Source organism: Papio anubis, chromosome 15 (assembly GCF_008728515.1).
Source record: "Papio anubis isolate 15944 chromosome 15, Panubis1.0, whole genome shotgun sequence".
In the NCBI taxonomy this organism is placed as follows: domain Eukaryota; kingdom Metazoa; phylum Chordata; class Mammalia; order Primates; family Cercopithecidae; genus Papio; species Papio anubis.
In genome coordinates this window covers 4,126,671-4,145,830 of record NC_044990.1, presented here as the reverse complement: position 1 = coordinate 4,145,830, position 19,160 = coordinate 4,126,671, and the positions used below count along the sequence as shown (strand labels likewise).

General features: G+C 48.1%; 1 protein-coding gene across 8 annotated transcripts in view; it reads right to left on the bottom strand.

Annotated features, from left to right (window-relative positions):
* Positions 1–3,643: 3,643 nt before the first annotated feature.
* SPATA13 (spermatogenesis associated 13) overlaps positions 3,644–19,160 on the bottom strand; it is a 152,065-nt gene continuing 136,548 nt past the window's right edge. For 5 of the 8 annotated variants that reach the window (XM_009191642.4, XM_031655766.1, XM_009191643.4 and 2 more), the window contains 4 exons: positions 16,402–16,531; positions 13,591–13,963; positions 10,538–10,612; positions 3,644–8,146 (listed from right to left, as the gene is read on the bottom strand). In XM_009191642.4, the coding sequence (XP_009189906.2) occupies positions 7,971–8,146; positions 10,538–10,612; positions 13,591–13,963; positions 16,402–16,531 (754 nt within the window). In that variant the 3' untranslated portion in view covers positions 3,644–7,970. Of the gene's footprint in view, positions 8,147–10,537; positions 10,613–13,590; positions 13,964–16,401; positions 16,532–16,925; positions 16,970–19,160 lie in introns of those variants that run through there. The other 3 variants (XM_031655764.1, XM_009191645.4, XM_031655765.1) reach the window with 3 other exon arrangements.

The window sequence follows — 19,160 nt, the reverse complement described above, 5'->3', positions numbered from 1 at the left end:
CAGTGCCCTTCCTGATTAATGTTCTCCAAGAACATCATGTCCTTAATTCAACAGCCAAGGTCATCACTCCTCAAGATTCCTTTTTTTTTTTTTGAGACGGAGTCTCGCTCTGTCACCCAGGCTGGAGTGCAGTGGCCGGATCTCGGCTCACTGCAAGCTCCGCCTCCCAGGTTCACGCCATTCTCCTGCCTCAGCCTCCCAAGTAGCTGAGACCACAGGCGCCTGCCACCAAACCTGGCTATTTTTTTTTTTTTTTTGTATTTTTAGTAGAGACGTGGTTTCACCGTGTCAGCCAGGATGGTCTCAATCTCCTGACCTCGTGATCCGCCCGCCTCGGCTTCACGAGGGATTGGGCTGGGATTACAGGCGTGAGCCACCACGCCCGGCCACTCCTCTAGATTCTTAACTCTCCAAAGCTAAGATTTAATACAAACCTGCTAGAAATAAGCTGAGTGATATCTACTGGGTTTCCAAACCTCAGAGCCTCAGCTTCCTCCTGTATGCACTGGAAAGGATGAACTAACGCCCTCCCAGATCTGACAGTCTAAGAGTCCAAATAGCTCTAGGGTGCCCTCATCGAATATATTGTCTTCCATGCACTCTCTATAGTATACACTTTATACATTTCTTCTTCAACATATCTTAACAGTTATTTTTTCCTGCACTGTAAATTAGCATAGCCATAAAAATGAAAACGTGTACAATTTGAATATGATGAACCTGATCAGGAAAAAAAAGTACACATTAAAATTTGTGCAGAATAATCTATAAGCTTCTCTAGACAGCTCTCTGAAAAAGGTCCATTATAGGCCGGGTGTGGTGGCTCACACCTGTAATCCCAGCATTTGGGAGGCCGAGGCGGTTGGATCACAAGGTCAGGAGTTCAAGACCAGCCTGGCCAAGATTGTGGAACCCCCATCTCTACTAACAATACAAAAATTAGTCGGGCGTGGTGGTGCATGTCTGTAATCCCAGCTACTCGGGAGGCTGAGGCAAAGAATTGCTTGAACCCAGGAAGCGAGGTTGCAGTGAGCTGAAATCATGACACTGCACTCTAGCCTGGGCGACAGAGCAAGACTACACCAAAAAAAAAAAAAAAAAAAAAAAGCCCATTATTCTCATGACTTATTCTATGGTTTTTGTCTCTCCTCCCAGCCAATTGCAGAGTTCTAGCAGAAGAATTTCAAAATCTGCTTTTATCTCCTCTTTAGCCTCTTCCTCAATAATGAATTTTGAAAGCAGCATACCCCTTTCCTACCCAAAACTCTATAGACATCTGACTATTTTGCAAATAACTAAGCAGGATTATCCCACAGATAATATAAGCGCTGTTTTACGACCTAGATGCCTTAAATTGAATGTAAAGAAATCCTTTCCTAATGAACTTACCTGGACCTGAGGGCTGCAGGCTGGACCCAGGCACTGTGCAAACCAAGAATCAAGGTCCAGCTAAATAAAATCAGCCTTCCTGCCCTACAATTCCCCAGTGGATATGTCTGCAAAATAGCAGGAAGGGGAGGGAACAGAGGAAGGCCAAGATGTCCGGGAAGAGCTTCAAGAATTACTGCAACACTTAGGTAGCATCTTCTACCAGCACCACTTAGTTTGGAAAAGTTAACTCCTTTTGAATGAAATGAGGGAATACTTTCAAGGGGGGTCTGAAGGAAGGAGTGCCCCAGGCGGGTTTCTTTTTCAAAGTGATGTTCATGCCTTTGCCTCAGTGCTTCTCCCTGACCTTGGGGTAACTACGGGCAACGGGACAAAACTGAAGGCTGCTAACAGTGGCTGGGTCTCATTTGGGTCCCGGACCATTAGAATTCCTATCGCTTAATCAGATTTTCAGACGTCTGTGTCCTAATTGCTTACGAGTTTAGGCATTTGTGTAGGTAAGGTTCGGTGCCCATTCCCCTCTCACTCACAATCACACTCCACCTACCGCGGGGAACGCGGTGCAACCATTTGTTCAACGCCGGTAACCAAGGATCCACTTTCCTCGTGCCTAGTAGTAACATTTATCTAAAACTTACAACAGCTTCCAGGGGACGGAGGAGCCCAGCCCGGTTTCCCCGGATGCCGCCGTGCACGGAGCAGGAGCAGAGGCCACGCGGGAGTCTGGTGTCCGGGTGGATGCGGGGCGCGCCCCAGCTCGGAGGCGCCGACTCCCTCCCCCGCCTTGCTCACACCGTGCCTCAGTTTCCCCATCAGTGCAGCGGACAAGACAATGCCGAGGTCCCAGGCGGGCGGCGGGATCTAATTAGTGGGTGTAAAATGAGCGGGATCTGGCTTCTCCCGGGCACCCCGCAGCCTGCCCCGCTCTTGGTGGCTAAAGGCAGGGAGCCCCTGAGTCCAGCGCGGCTGGGGGGTCTCAGCAGTTCTGGCCGGGCCCCCTCCCGCCTTTGTGGTCCGGCCTCCGACCCCTGCACCGCAGGCGGCCCCCACGGAACGCGCGACGGGTCCCCGACCTCCCGCTGCGGACACCGGTCCCGCCGCCCGGCCCTTCCCCGCCTCCCGCGCCTCTGCCCCCGGGGAGCTCCGGACAGACCCGCCTGGGCAGCCTCGACCTCGGCCGCAGAGCGCAGCCTCGGGCCTCCACGGGCCACGCGCGCCCCATTCCGGGCTCTCCCACGTCTGCACTCTCCAGCCCAGCCACGCCGAGGCTTCCAGAACCTGCCCTGCGGCCCCGCTTTGCTGACACCCCACCCACCGCGTGGGCTCATCCTCACCCAACCCTGGCGGGGCCTGGGGTCCGTGCGAAGCGGCTCAGGAGAGAGACCCTGGCCCCTACTTACAGGGAAAACGGCTCCATCCTCTTGGTGCTTCCTGCCCGCAGCGTCTCCAGCCTCGGGGTGCTGCGGCCCAGGCTCAGCTCGGTTCTCTCCAGCTTTGCCCGTCTGGCAGGTGCGGAGCAGGGGCGCGCTTATGTTAGGTCATCTCCCCACAACTCCCCTGGAAGAAAACGCCACCCCCATCCCTTTCACTCTCTGCTATACATGGTGCCACTATGCGCTGCCCTGTGGGTTGTGGGGCTCGCCCCCTCCGCACCCTAGTGCCCGCCCTCCCCAGTGCAGCCCAAGGAGGGCGCGCAGCTCACTTTGGGAAGCAGGTGGCTGTTAAGAGTGAACAAAAAGTGGGGAGGAGCCACTTGGCAGCCTTCATAGGAATCCTTTTCTGATTACAGCCACAGCAAACAACGGGCTGTTGACTGAGCTCTTCTGAGCTGTTTGTTAGAGAAGGAAATTCTAATCTACCCACCCGCAAAGGGCGAGTGAGCAGGGCCACTAACACAGCTCCTGTAGCTGGGCCTAGCCTTCAGGGGCAGTCAGAGGGGACAGTCAGTTCTCTCTGTCTCCTCTCCATGATCCCTAGCAAAAGCGGCCCCACCCCACTGCTCCCTTCCACATCCCTCTTACTCCAACCACTGGCTTTTCTCAAGCCAGGGTGCCCTCCTAGGTTGCCCTCGGAGCCCTCCCTCTCCCACGCCTACCCAGGGGTTACATGGAGCTCCTCAATGGATGAGTTGTTGCCACTGAGAAGTCTAGGGACATCAGGGCAGCAGAGGCACTACAAATCCCAGAAGCCCCCGCACCCAGCTCTCCACTTCCTCCTGTTAATAAAGGCTGCTACTCAAATGCATCATCAGAACGAGTTTGGCAAATGATTTTAATATACAAAACCACAAATATAGATTCACAGCATTTAAAAAATCAAATAACCTTGTAAATTTTTTTTTTTTTTTACAAAAAAACTTCAACAAAAATACATATCAAGTTACATCAGTCTTGTACATCATACTTTGGCTGCCAACAGCGAATTTCTCAGTTCAGAAGTCCCATCCTTTGACCTATACAGATGACACATCATCTTGAAGTTAACGAGCTAAAATGTTGCCCAAAGTCTTGCAAAGTAGGTTAGCAAGTCATATACAACGGATACTAATATTTACAAAAAAGATTAGAAAGGTTAAAAGTATTTTCTAAATATAAAATGTCAGTGCCTGTGAGATAACTAAAGGCAACAATGTAAAGTATGTTGTAGGTAAGTAAACTTACATCAAATATTTAAGCTTTTGCTTTTTTTTTTTAGATCAGTCATGTTCCACTTATTTTTCCAAAGCCTTCTGAAATCCACTTTCATTGCATCCTGAAAACAACAATATCAGCCAAGGGAAACTTGAATAAACTGATTTGCAGATTACGTTATTATGGAAAAGCTGGGTCTGCTAGTAAGTTTCACCTAGTTGACTTGGGTCCCGCATTTCTGGCCTGTGAGCTGGTGAAAGAACATTTATTCCTAGTTCTTGACACTGTCGTTTGAGGGACACTTCTAACTTTCTTCTCTCCCTGACAAGTAATAGAGCAGAAATACTCCCCCGAACTCCAGGTCATTACGCTGTTCCATTCTGGCTAGGACACCAAGTTGATTTGTATGAAGGAGTATCAGCAATTTGGCTTGCAGAGATTTCCACCTGGTAAAACGCTGGTTCAGCTGGCTTTTACAAAATACTTCTATTGTGAACCAAATTTTGAATTAAATGCACTTTTGCTTTATGTCTAGGTAACAGTCATGTAGGATGGGGGGATTTTCTGAATAAGAATGGCATCGGTTTTCATCTAGGCTAGGTATAAAAAAGGCACGATATTCAGAAATAGTGTTTGATGGTGAAATGTTTTCAACTACAAAATCAGATCTACAGTGGGAAACAAAAATCAGATCGAATGAAAAGCAGCCACGTGGCTGGTATCCCAGGGAAGCTCTGGCGTACTACTGCTGCCCTCTTCCCAGTCTGCAGGCCAAAGACAAAGAAAGCTACTGCTCCAGGATTCTGCAAACATTCAATTTTATGATTTTATAATTGCTTATACTCTACTGCAGGGTTTTTATATGTTTTAGGTATGATCACAATTGAAAAGGCTGCTTTTGACCCAAGGCTACTTCAACCGTCTGCTAACAAAGTCGACAAATTTTCAAACATGAAGAACGGAATAGGTGAAATTCCTCAAAATGTTATGTCATCTTTTTTTTTTTTTTTTGGCCCATCTATAATATTATGTGATGTAAGGTTAAAAAGAGAGAAAGGCAGAGAGGCTGGAGACAGCAAGATTCCCAGTGAAATTCATACACTGTCCATGGGGGAGTCTGTCTGTTCCCTTTTTTTCCAAGTGGAACATGTGACTCAAATCAGAAGGAAGTTTGGCAAACGGAAAATGAGAATACTTGAGCCTTCTATTCTTTGAAGAACTCAGGCATGTGGTAATAAAACCCAAGGCAGACATGCGGATTTTCAAGAAGACAAAGGATGTTGTAGCCTTTTAAAAATGTTAGCGGTTTTCAAAATCACCTGAACGTCGAAGCAGGATCTACCCAGGAAAGATCTTTAATCGAGTGACCCTCATACTGTATAAAACTGACCGGGGCAATGAACTGAACCTGATTTAACAAAAACACGTCCTGGTATTCATGAGTCTCTGTTAGGAAGTCCATGGAGGTAGGTGGGAACCGGAAGTTAGGGCTCAGCTGGAAAATAAATTAGGACTCGCCACAAAATGCAAAGCATTTCTTCATTACCCATGAATAAATATTAGGAAATGGAAGCCCTAAGGATGACTCTTAAACTGAATCCTCACTGAAAATGTAACATAAGCAAATGATTCTCTTTACTTCCTTAAACGAATTCTCTTATATTACATTTAAAATAATTTGTTCAAAATTGCTGTACATACAAAAACAACCCTAGCAGAGACACCTACAGTTATTGCTAGGTGTGCAGGAAAAACATATTAAGTATAGTTTCCAAAATATATCATTGTATTTTGTTAGTAAAAAGGTCAGTTCTATAAACACAACTAAAGTTGGAATGTCTGTTCAAGAAGGAAACACGCACACACGCACCCACATGCCACAGGACCTCACCAGAAGCTCCTTTCTGCAGCAACTTCAGTCTCAGGACACGCTGCGCGGCATGATGGTCCACAGAAGCAACTCAGGGGCTGCCAGCCACAGGGCACCTGAACCCTTAGCAATGCTGCCCATAAGCACGCGTGCCAAGGCGGCTCAGAACGGACATCAGCCGTCACAGAATGTTCCAAGGCTTCACCCGAGAGGACAAAGGTTATGTTTTCTTGATTCATGATGTCACCCCTCAGGAATGGCTCTGGATGTGGGGGGCTTCAGGGGAGAAGGGGGGTGCCACAAACCTGCAGACTGAAAAATACACCTTTGTCTCTGACATCACAGACTTGTTTATTCTCAAATATGAGCCTGTTAGAAAAAAAACTTTGCAGGGATTGCATACAAAAATGAGCTTCTCAAATAGAAATCCATTAACAGTGTAACACAGTATCTCCTGTCCAGGGCACTGAGTGGGTTGAAAGGGCATCTCTGTTGCAGAGCCTGCCTTCTCTAGACATAGTTAAAAGTTATGTCATGAAAATGTACAACACAGACAAAGAAAAGGAGGTGATTATCTGCAGGTGTCAGCGCGCATGGCCTTTGTTAATAAAGACTGCTAACTCTGAGCCAAGATATTTTGTGAAGGTCTCTCTTATAAAGAACAAGTCCTCAGAAGCCTGATGACATGCTCAGGTGACACAGTTATGCCCTACTGTTTGGCTTTATGTGATAAAGGCAGCTTCTGATTCCCAAGAAGCAGGACTGCTTTGCCTGTCTTTGCGATTTCACTGGTAAGGACGATGTTGGGAGCAGTGCGGCTTTTTGAGAATGCCTTCTGACCAGTGCATTTTCATATTCACTGTATCATAAATATTAGAGTAAATGAGCTTTTTATATTGCAAACAGTTGTTTGAATGGCAGTTTTTTTTCTCTTTTCTTTTTTTTTTTTTGGAGACATAGAGTCTTGCTCTATCCCCTAGGTTGGAATGCAATGGTGCGATCTCAGCTCACTGCAACCTCTGCTTCCCAGGTTCAAAAGATTCTCCTACCTCAGTCTCCCCAGTAGCTGGGATTACAGGCATGCGCCACCATGCCCAGCTAATTTTTGTATTATTAGTAGAGACTGGGCTTTGCAATGTTGGCCAGGCTGGTCTTGAACTCCTGACCTCAGGTGATCCACCTGCCTTGGCCTCCCAAAGTGCTGGGATTACAGGCATGAGCCACCGTGCCCAGCCTTGAATAGCAGTTTCTTAGGTTACAGTATGTGGGCAAGACGTGATTTCTGCTCGGAGTTACTCAAGATGTGCGGGCAGGAGGGAACCGACTCCGGGACAAAGCCAGTGTGCAGGAGGATTTCTCCCTCCTTGCCTGAAAAGCAGTGGATTCTTGAGGATGCGTAAGTTGCTCTGCACTGAGGACTGCGAGGAAGGTGACAGATGCCTCTTGTTTCTCTCCCCTTCGCTTGCAGGAAGAGGAACCTTGCAGGATGACGTCTGTACTACCATTTAGCATCTGTGTGGACAATGCCAGGGAACACCGCGGTCAGCTCCACGGCAGCTGTACGTCCCCCCGTGTTACAGAAGAGAGTAAGAGCTCAATTTCTAAGTGTGACCAGACATGTGCAGCACTGTGTCAACCCTGTCTTGACGACATCCTTGAAAATCAAACGCCGAAGCGATCCTCTAACCTCGTCACCCCGTAGGAGCTGCAAAGCCCTGGATGCTGTGTCTGGACCAGCGGCAGCACTTGCTCACCATCAGCAGGGGTGGCTTCAGCTACTGCCTCACCACTCACTGTAGAGCACGGTACCGGGTCCCACATCTGGGCCATCTCCTAGCGGGTCACGGGTGTTTCTGTGTAGTTTTGATAAAGCTTTGTGTCATGACCATCTCCTCCTTTCCACAAAGGCAGCTGGGTCTCCAAAGACTGAAGGTGATTCCAAGATCTTCCCTCCTTCATTGATCCCAAAAAGGAAGTTTTTATCACTGGGTCCAAGAAACCTTCCCTGGATTGAAGCACACAAGAAACAAAGACAGTTCTCCTCTTGACACCCAGCTCCGTGGAAGCACGGCCTCCTGTTTTCATTTCCGGAAGGGGGTGAGCCTGTTGAAGGTGTGCCAGAAGAGCGAGGGCTTCCTTTTGGGTTCCGCCAGGCCAAATACCTGCTGCTGGGGGACGCTTGTGGGCATAGTGATGTGGCGCTGGTGGATGGGGTGCAGGCTCTGGTGCGGTGGGGCCACGGGGCACCTGTTGTAGCCTGACTCGGGAGGGGAGAGAGATGGAACAGGGACTGAGGGTCACTTGTTAACCAAAAAGGAAAAAAATGAAAATGCTGAGACTCCAAGTCCAAATTCTCAGCTAATTCCTTTTTTTTTTTTTTTTTGAGATAGGGTCTCACTCTGTCGCCCAGGCTGGAGTGCAGTGGTGTGATCTTGGATCACTGCAATCTCTACCTCCCAGGCTCAAGCGATCCTCCCACCTCAGCCTCCTAAGTAGCTGCACCTACAGGTGTGTGCCACCATGCCCAGCTAATTTTTGTATTTTTTTGTAGAGAGCTAATTCTTAATTCACATTAACCAAAAAGAAGGTCCAGTAGCTATGCTTGCTATGTTCAGGTACTCCGTGTGGAGCTTGACACAGTCTCTGTCACTGAAATCTCCCAAAAAGCCTCCAAGGAGGGTATTATGACAACAACTAGACAGGGAAAGAAACTGAATGCCAGGACACGCAGTGAGGAGTGGCGGAATCCGAGCCAGACTGACGGTCACGGTGAATAGCAGTAAAACGCTCTAAATGGAAGTCTGGAGCTCATGCTACCTTGGCCCAAATTCTCCTGTGCCATTTACCGGCTGGATTACTGGGGAAATTATTTGATTTCTCTACCCCTTGGTTCCCCAATCCCTAAAATGGGGATTACAGTACTATGGGGTTGCTATGGGAATTAAATGAATTAATAGAAGTAAAGTGCTTAGAACTGTGCCGCCAATACGTAATCACTGTAATCAAAACTTCACTGGCCTATAGGTATTTTTCATCTGTGCAGAGGTAATTTAGAAGGTTTATTAAGATTAGCGATTAGATCTAAAGGTCACTGTGTAAGTCAGCATGGCACAAAGAGGGTGGGCTCTGAAAGCAGGAAGGCCTTGGTTCAGAACCCACCCCTGCCCCTGACCTGCCAGAAGGCTCTCCCTATCTCCCGAGGTGGCAGGAAGGAAGAAATCAGATAACCCAGGCACCGCGTCCCACCCGGTGGCCACCCGTGAATGTCAGCAGTCCTTCCGTTCTGAGGAGCCCGGCTGCGGGGTGAGTGACTCTCAGAAGATACGGACAGAAGACAATATATTCTGACAAACTGATTTACTAGTAACCTGACATTAGAAGTGGAGATTTTAAAAAAGTAATAACATGGGTTTTTCTGCTTTAAAGATACTTGTCACTTAGTGGGGAAAATAAATTCTGCATTTGCACGGAGAAAGCAGTGGAGTGCTCAGTGTGGTTTGGGGAAGGAGCTCCTCCTGGCCTTTCAGTCAGTGGCCTGCTGCAGTCCTGGGATTCACTGGTCCTTGCTTTTGCATTTGCAGTCAGGAAAATATGAACAGAGATAAATTTCATAGGGTAAATCCCTTTTAAAGTAGAAAGGTGACTGGAATAAAGTTTCTAAGAATGCAGTGCATATTTTTTGGGAAAAAATCTTATTAGTGAATTCCTGCTGGGCCAGCTATCTGCACTACTGGCAGCATGGACAGATCTTAGTTCATCAGAGCCCTGAGTACGCAGCCTGGGCATTTTTGCATAGCTGCCCTGGGGATTCTAATGTACGTGGAGGTTAGGGGATCACTGCCCTAAATTAGCTCATGTGTCTTTTTTTGTTGAGATGGAATCTGGCTCCGTCACCCAGGCTGGAGTGCAGTGGCCGGATCTCAGCTCACTACAAGCTCCGCCTCCCAGGTTTACGCCATTCTCCTGCCTCAGTCTTCCGAGTAGCTGGGACTATAGGCGCCCGTCACCTCACCCGGCTAGATTTTTGTATTTTTTAGTAGAGATGGGGTTTCACTGGGTTCGCCAGGATGATCTTGATCTCCTGACCTCGTGATCCACCCGTCTCAGCCTCCTAAAGTGCTGGGATTACAGGCTTGAGCCACCACGCCCGGCCCTCATGTGTCTTTTTTTGTATAACTCCTTGCCTGATGTACCGAGCCTTTACATCTTTTTCTTAAACTAGACTATATCCAGCCTACAGCTGATAAGCAGTTTGGGGTTTGAGATTTTGTCCTCTCATGCCTAAAAGAGGCACGAGGGCTTGGTTTGCCTGAGACTGGTGATGTGCGTGACCCGGTGGCTAACACCATCAGCACTTGGGGGAGGGGAGCGGAGGGGCTGCTGGCGGGCAAGGAGGTCTGCCACGCTCTGGCGGAACCTCTGAAGGTTTCCTATGCCCACATCCCAATGGGAGCAAACACTGATGCACATTCAAAACCAAACACAGGCCACCTTCACCTGCCCCTACTTCTGAACCTGCCCTTGAGTTCTAACTTCTACTGTTCTCCTTACTCCAAGCTGGTCACAGGCTGACAACTTGGGGTATGCTCCCCATTTTCAGGAGAATACTGATAAGCATTAAGGAGACAAAGCCTTCTCCATAACTTACCTTTCGACTTTCCATGTCCTGTCTTTTGAGCATTTAACATGGCAAGTTTCTTCTGGTTTTCTGAAATTTCCATTCCTGCATTTAGAAATAAATGTGACATATATTCAGAACACGTGGACATGTTTCAGAGCAAAACTTGCATCACAGCCCATATCACCATTGACGTTACCACCATAACCTGAGACCAAGAACCTTAATCCTCAAAGAACCCGGACAAGTTGAAGACCACCAAAGGGGAAGTCACAAGGATTATCGCCAAGGTGGCCATGTGGTTGTCCTGCAAACCCGGAGAGCTTGGAGAGTGAAACGGGGTGGTGCCCACGAGAATGCAGGATGTCTGTGTGAAGCCCGACGCTCCTGGGCAAATGTTCACACAGGGTCATCCCAATTATAACCTAAAGGATGAGGCCCCAGAAGGAGAGCACAGAGTAAAGAGTCCCAGGGCCTGTTCACCCACACACTACGAGAGCTTTGCACGCTAGCAGTTACACCCTGAACAAAGGTAGCATGTGAGTAGCAGGAACCGGATTCCGTACCCCAGCTGTGTGCAGTGTGTGCCCTGAGCGTTCCCTCACTGTCAAGTCCAGTAGCACAGTCACAGTGTACGTGTGCAGTGCGTGAACTGCGTGAAACAAGAGTCACCGGAAAGACGAGGCAACCCTTGGCTTCGCAGGATGTGGGGAAGGAGAAGGAAGGACAGAGCTGAATTGCCAGGGCTGGGTGCTGGGGCCCTGCCTTCTCCCGAGGGAAGCCTTCCTCCTGGAGGCAGGTGCTCGCTCCAGCTTGGCAGAGGTGACCCAGGCCCTGCGTCTGCTAGCTCGCACTGCCTGGCTCACTCCCGAGGTTCCCTCTCTACCTCTGTCCACTCTGCTCCCCTGGCCCTGACTCCTTCACATGCCCAGTATCTGTCCCAGACTGTCCTGACGTCGGGCTCAGGCTCTGTATGCTGGCCACTGGGCTGTCCCTGCCTCCAAGGCCCTTCGTGTCCATTCTCTCTGACCTGCTACATAAAGTGTCTACCCACACACATGCATCAAGCATGAGGGCTGCCAAAACATTCCAGGCAAGGAATGCGTCCAGTTTTATCACACACGCGCCAGTTCCCAGACTTACTGGCTCAGGAGTGCCTCAGTCATACACTTGCGTCCTCTGACCACTGGCCATGGGGAGCATCACACGGCAAAGGGCATCACGAGGCCCCTCCTTTCCTTTCTATTGAGAGACACTGTTGAAAGGGTGTAGGATGCCCCCACCCCCTGCCCCCCGGCAAATAGTGCCGTCTTCAGGAACCTAAACACTCTGACTTACAGATGACTTCAGGGCCTGCACTAGACAACATCATATGACGAGTAAAACTAAGATTTTGTGGCTCTGTCGTTTTGCATTTTAGTAACTGTCATCTTTGAATGAATTCTGGGCACGAGAGTGATTAGCCCTATTCCAATGGGGCCCCAGAGTCTGCACCAATAATCTGTGGCTGTTACTGGGAATCAGATTTCCTTTTAGTCTAAAGGACACCCCCACACTTGGTGTAAGGGGCCACCTGTGATGTGGGGAGCTCTGTATCTTGGAGTGGCCCAAATCCAGGCCAACGTCCACCTGGACGTTGAGTGTTTCCAAGGAGATCCCTGCTTCCGCTTTAGCCTGACCAACTTGTAAGTCCCTCCAACTCTACTGCAGAATCTCACAAAACCTCCTGTGGGTGAGACCAAATTCCGTAGCCAAGCTTAGAGCCAGTGGCTGGGGAGGACAGAAAAAGCACTTCCTGGTTTTCAGTTCTGCTGTCATGGCAGTGGGCAAGGATGGGGAGGGGTGTATGCTGGCTCCCCTCCATCCTGGACCATGACTTTTGAGGGCTGGGCTCACTTGGGCTGCAGAGATGAATATCCTTCACTGTGGCACCCTGACTTCCATTCAACAGATTGTGCTCAAAACCCTAAAGAGTTTGGGAGGCAATGAAATAGGGGCTCAGAGACTATGGGTGCTGCCATCATTAATGCCAGGCATGGCAGCTTCGTTCTCAGGGGCCACACAGCACCACCAGGTCAGCAGAAGCTGGGAAGACAAACCAAAGACGTACGAATGTAACACTGGGTGTGAAGGACCATCGCCTTAACTGCAATGGACGACGGGTGTCCTGAGTTTCATAGGGAGAGATGGGCAGCATGTGGGCAGGCTGCTGGGTGTGGATCAACTGTGGCAGTGGGGCACCCTGAAGATACTGCACGGGCACAGCCAAAGGGGAGGCCTCCAGCATCACGAGATGATACTTTTTTTTTTTTTGAGACGGAGTCGCGCTCTGTCGCCCAGGCTGGAGTGCAGGTGCACAATCTTGGCTCACTGCAAGCTCCACCTTCAGGCTTCACACGATTCTCCTGCCTCAGCCTCCCGAGTAACTGGGACTACAGGTGCCCACCACCATGCCTGGCTAATTTTTTTTATTTTTAGTAGAGATGGTGTTTCACTGTGTTAGCCAGGATGGTCTCCATCTCCTGACCTTGTGATTCACCTGCCTCGGCCTCCCAAAGTGCTGGGATTACAGGCATGAGCCATGGTGCCCGGTCCACATGATACTTCTGATACCCTGGGTGATGGTCACCATAGTGGGGTTCCATCTCTGGGGTTACGCCGAGCTGGTTTTATTATTTATTCTTCTACCCTGCATGTGGCATCCAAAGTGCTGGATTTAAATGTTATGTGGCCACAGGGCAAGAGTGGGCCAGTTCCATAAGCCTCAATTTTCTCATCTGTAAATTGGGTATAACAGTAACCACCTCATAGGGATTCAATGAGACAATCTCTATAAATGGGCCACAGAAGGTCTGGCACAAGGTAAATACTGAACAAATGTTAGTTGTAGTAACTACATCTGACATGGTCTGTCTTGTAATTACATTCAGAAGTATTTAGGGTTTGCAGATCCCTCGTCTTTTCCCCATGGTGGGATCCAGCTCTGAGGGAGAAGGTTGGGCACAGTGGGCCCACAGTGGTGGAGAATGAAGCTATTACAGCAAGCAGAGGCAAAGGTGCCTGCAGGGCCAAGGGCTGCTCACCCATCTCCTGGTCCTCCTGCACCCGCCTCCTTTCGTCTGCACAGGCCTGCAGCCACCTTGCCTTGTCTTCTTGTTTTTTGGCACAAAACAAATAAACCTCGTCTGTGGTCCTACTGACGAGCTTGAAGGCATTTTTCACGCTGAGGTTACAGTCCTTGTCGCGCCCATCTCCCAGGTCCACAAGCTCCATCTCATCCATGTCCAGCCGGCCCTTGTAGTACAGCATGTCCCTGCGCAGCAGGTCCTTCTTGCAGGACACCAGCTGGTGGTCAAACAGGAAGAACATCCGCTGCTGGCTTTTGCCTTGCTTAGTGATTTTGGTCAGTTCCCCAGAATGAATCAATTCTGAGCTTCGGTCTAAGATATCCAGTCCCTGGAAGGATGAAAACACATCTTAAGATCTTCCAATTCTAGCACAGCTGTAGTCCTAGCTACTTAGGAAGCCAAGGTGGGAGGATAGTTTGAGACCAGCCTGGGCAACACAGCAAGACCCCATCTCTACATAAAAATTTAAAAATTAACCAGGCATGGTGGCACACACCTGTAGTCCTAGCTACTTAGGAGGCTGAGGCAGGAGGATCCCCTGAGCCCAGGAGTTTGAGGCTGCAGTGAGTGGTGATCCCATCAGTACACTCCAGCCTGAGGGGCAGAGCAAGACCCTTCTCTCTAGGAAAACAAAAAACAAAAAACAAAAAAAATTCCCAATTTGGATTCCTTGAGGTGTTAGGATATAGAAGAGACTCCTAACAAAGAATCTTTCTCAGACTTTCTAGTTACCTGAGACTGCCCACTACCTGTCCCCATTCACAGCTGGGCAGGGCCTCAAAGGTTATTGTGTCAATAACCCTGGATTTGTTGGTCTCCTGGTGCCTGAAATTTCTTCCTTTTCTTTGTTTTCCTACTCACTAGAAAACTGACAGTACCTCTGTGTTAGCTGAGGGGTCTTCCTTGCCTGAAGCCTCTGGTAAGAAGCACGCTGAATTAATGGAACCTAGTCAAGATCTGAAACAGCAGCTGATCTAAACAGAGCCTCGAAGAATGAGAGCGTGCAGGGTTATACGTAAGGAAGCATTCGTGTAGGGGTACAGAACCGTGATTACGGACCTGACATTATTGTGTTGAGTATACAGCAGCTCCCTGGAATCGCAACTTATTTAGAGTCATGGGAACAAAAGGCCAGACGGGAAACTGTCAGCAAGAAATTAACTTCTGACAAATTATCCCCTAAATGTCAGTGTCCAAAATCAAGAAGAAAAACACACTTTTACAATATTTAGGTTGAATCTAATCCAATGTTACTTTACGGTATTTGGTAGGACACTGGTCTTTGTTAAATAGGATTGGATTCTCCCTTAATCCCAGTCATACACAGTAGTTTTTGGAGACAAAAGAGCCTGACTCCAAAATAGTTCTTCTATTTACTTGCTTAGAGCAATTCTGTGCCCTAGATTCTTCACTTACGAAACAGGAGAGTTGGACTCGGTGTTCTCTGAGATCCTGCCCAAACTCCAGAAGCCTGTAAGACCCCTGAAGTTACGCGTTTCTCTCCAATTTTCACCACCTATAGCCTACTTCAGTTAAAAACCTAACTTCTTGCTCCAAACTTTCTCAGTCCTCTGGGAGAGTGAGTTCTGACCAATTAATAAATGTAAAATCAGTGTAGCTTGCTCTACAAATCTGAATGGCATCTGCTTGTTGTTCCTAATTTAATGGCAGTAGAGCACAGTGGTCACCAACATGGACTTTGAAGCCAGGGTGCCTGCTTGGGTTTGAATCCAGCTCTGCTACTTTCGAGCTGTGTGGTCTTGGGCAAGTTACTTAACCTTTCTGTGCTTCGGTTTTCCCATCTGTTAAATGGGTATAATAATAGTGCTTACTTCATAGGATGGTGGAGAGGATTAAATGAGTTCATATAGGTACAAATGGCTCAGATCAGTGCCATTCAGACACGTGGTAAACACATGCAGGTGCTAGCTATTGTCACTGTTTTTATAAATACAGAGACAGAGAGAGAATTTGTTGGGCCATTATTACAGGCATTGTATTTGTACTCTTTCCTTTTTTTTTTCTGAGACAGAGTCTTGCTCTGTCACCCAGACTACAGTGCAGTGGCACGATCATGGCTCACTGCAGCCTCAACCTCCTAGGCTCAAGTGATCCTTCCAACTCAGCCTCCCGAGCAGCCAGGACTACATGTGTACGCCACCACGCCTGGCTGATTTTTTTTACTTTTTGTGGAGATGGGGTCTTGACAGGTTGCCAGGCCAGCCTCAAATGCCTGGGCTCAAGCGATTCTCACACTCTGGCCTCCCAAAGTGCTGGGATTACAGGTGTGAGCCACTGTACCTGGCCTGTACTATCTTATAAAATGCTCACGGTAGCCTTTGAGGTAGGTGATATTTTCCTTCCCAACTTGTAAGTTAAAAAAATTAATCTTGCCCAGATCATACAGGATTCACATGTGGGCAGGGACTCCAGAGTCCCCCATACGTCTACTACTAAGTTATGTGGCTGCAAACGGAACATCGTCTGCGGTTCTCATGGAGCTCCCTCTACCAGGAGAGACAGAGGCTCCGCAATAAACTAACTGCAGATACTCTTCAGACTTTATTTCTTACGGGGGTGGGTATAAAATAGTTGACTGTTAAATTCAACAATATGCCTCAAAACACATTTACCATTAATGGTATATATACCATTAAAGCCAAGAATATAAGGTATTGACCACAGGATATTAAAGTGCGTCTGCACCAGATCAAAGGTGCAGGAGGGGCGAGTGGCGCGGGATCATGCGGGGTGCTTCCCACTTACCTCCCAGCCCACGATGGACACCTGCCAGCGAGCTATCTTGTCGATGCTCTCCAGCTTGCGCTTGCGTTCATTGATCAGACAGGCCACATTCTTCATGGCCTCATACGCTGCCTTTATGTTGCTGTAATCACTGCAAGATGGGAGGATAATTTTCATCACATAACATGCATCTTACAAATAAGGACTGGCAAAATAACCCACTGGGGCGCTTCTTCATATACAAATGCTCTAGACAAAGTGACATTTACATCGTAGCCGCTGTTTCCCTTTCTTGTTCCCCTGTGAATAGACTACAGTCTGCATAGGTTAAGGGAGCTGACGCAATGCAATTCGGAATTCTTTGGAATAAAAATGTTTTCACTCATTTCCCAGAAATCACAATGAATGACAGTGAATGCCACAAATAAATGTTAGTCACGGTGACAATGGGTGACTTTCATTAATACAGAGAGAACAGTCTTTATCATGGCTCTGATTCTCACACAACCAGTCTTGCTATATAAAGTACTTTAAAAATCACTAACCATTTTCAAAAGTGACTGTGTGCTCTGAGTCTTCACCTTTTATGCTGTTCGGGAAAGGACAGGAGAGGACAAGCGCCTGAAGTGGTGAGTTACGGAAATGGCAGTATGGCATTCGCCTCACCAACAGATCTTCCTTTCTGGTGCTTTCCGTCCACCACAGTGACGTCAAGCTAAAATGTTCTCCCCAGGAGGTCCCCGCTCCCAAGCCCACTAAAACTGTAGGCACTGGAAAAGCAGAAACTACAGTTTTAATCTACACACAGGCTAGCACAGAGCACGTCCAGTATCTGCAAGCTTCCCATTCAGGTTTTGCTCAGCGTTAATAATGCGGGGCCACGGAGACCAACCATTCACCTAATGAGCTGTATTTTCCACTTTCCCATGGCAACTTACAAGACAGACAGGGCCGCTCATCACAGGCGGAATGAGTTAGAATCCTGCACAGCCATGGGAACGCCTTGAAAGATTCTATTGTCTATTTACCAAACACAGTTCAACCCAGCTCCTGGGAAGTCCCCAGACGCTGTCCACCGAGCAGACCCTACCATCTTCAGAGAGGCCCATTCACACTCAGAAGCGGGGCAGAGGGCAGGAGCAAGAATGACACCAGGGGCTGCCAAAATAATGGGCACAGAGCCCCCAAAGAGGCCTCCAGCCATGAAGAAAGGGTGCAAAATCAGTTTTTCTGGACAAAACTGAATTGCAATGGTTTTTTAAAAATAATTTTTGCTTTGTTTTACTTAAGACTAGGACATGGGACTTTCTGTCATGTTGACTAATTTTTATTTTGAAAAAACCAAAATCTGCAAATGCTCTTGGTGAAAAATGCCCTTAAAGGAAGAGAATCAACTACTGAAGAGTGAGGTGTGGACTTCTGGAGCCCGCTTTCCCATCTCAGAATGTACTAAGCTGCCTGCCCACATCTTCCAAGAAGTCTTTGCTTCTTACCTTTCTTATTAATTGTCTTTGGCTCCTCATCATGCCGTCCAGGCATTTTCTTAAAAATGTCTTTGAAAATTTGTAGAACATATTTACAATCACAATTTTTTTTTTCTTCAATTTTGTGGCTTTCTTGACGTCCCTGTTTTTTTTTTTCTACTGAACTTTTCTGATTTCTCCATCAGAAAAAGAAAAAAATATACAGCTCTCTCTTATCTGTCTCAATGAACTCCTTTTTCTAATTCCTTTAGTCCTAACTCTTTAGCTAACACCCATATCTAGTGTCTATGGTTCAGCGACCTGCTCTTATTCTTTACTTTCCAATCTAATTGTAAGAAGGTTCCCCTGCACCACCCCCTCTTTTTTTTTTTTTTTTTTTTGCGACAAAGTCTCGCTCTGTCGCCCAGGTTGGAGTGCAATGGTGTGATCTCAGCTCACTACAACCTCTGCCTCCCGGGTTCAAGCGATTCTCGTGCCTCAGCCTCCCGAGTAGCTAGGATTACAGGCGCCCGTCACCATGCCCAGCTAATTTTTGCATTTTAGTAGAGATGGGATTTCACCATGCTGGCCAGGCTGGTCTCAAACTCCTGATCTCAGGTGATCCAGCCGCCTCAGTCTCCCAAAGTGGTGGGATTACAGACGTGAGCCACGGCGCCCGGCCAGAAAATTCCCTTTTTAAGTCTGTCTCTCCACAGGAGTTCAGAGGCAGAGAGTACAAAAGAATAATGATTCACTCTCCACTCCCTGCAGGGAGATATTTAGCTGCTAAACCCAGAACTGTTGTGGTTTGCCACAGAAATTTCCTCCTGACACAATCCCTTCCGTCTTCCTCTTCTCATCAGGACCCTTTGAGATGACCCTCTCCAGAGCTGCAGGTGCAGTTAAAGACCTTGTGTCAGGGGCATGGACCTTGTTTCGATTCTCATCTAAAAGAGTCAGCTTTAGCCTAGACCCTTGTGCCCCTGGGTAGCCTGGCTTGAAGCCTGGCCCACAGCAGTTGTCCTATGACTATCATGTCCCTGCTGGCCAGGTGAGAACTCAGAATGAGCCACGCACTGCTACCCTGAGGTACCAAACAGCTGGGTGTGCTGTGATGACATCTTCCCGTGGCATGGAGAACGGGCATGCACATTCCCAGGCTGAATGGATGACATGCCTAATGTACAGCCACACAAAGGCTTCTGTGCATGCACGAAATGATGGTTGGCTATTAAGGAAACAAAGGGTAACTTCTGGCTCCCCCAGAAGAGATCATATGGCTAGGGAACAAGGGCCTGAGAGGAATTCAGAAACAAC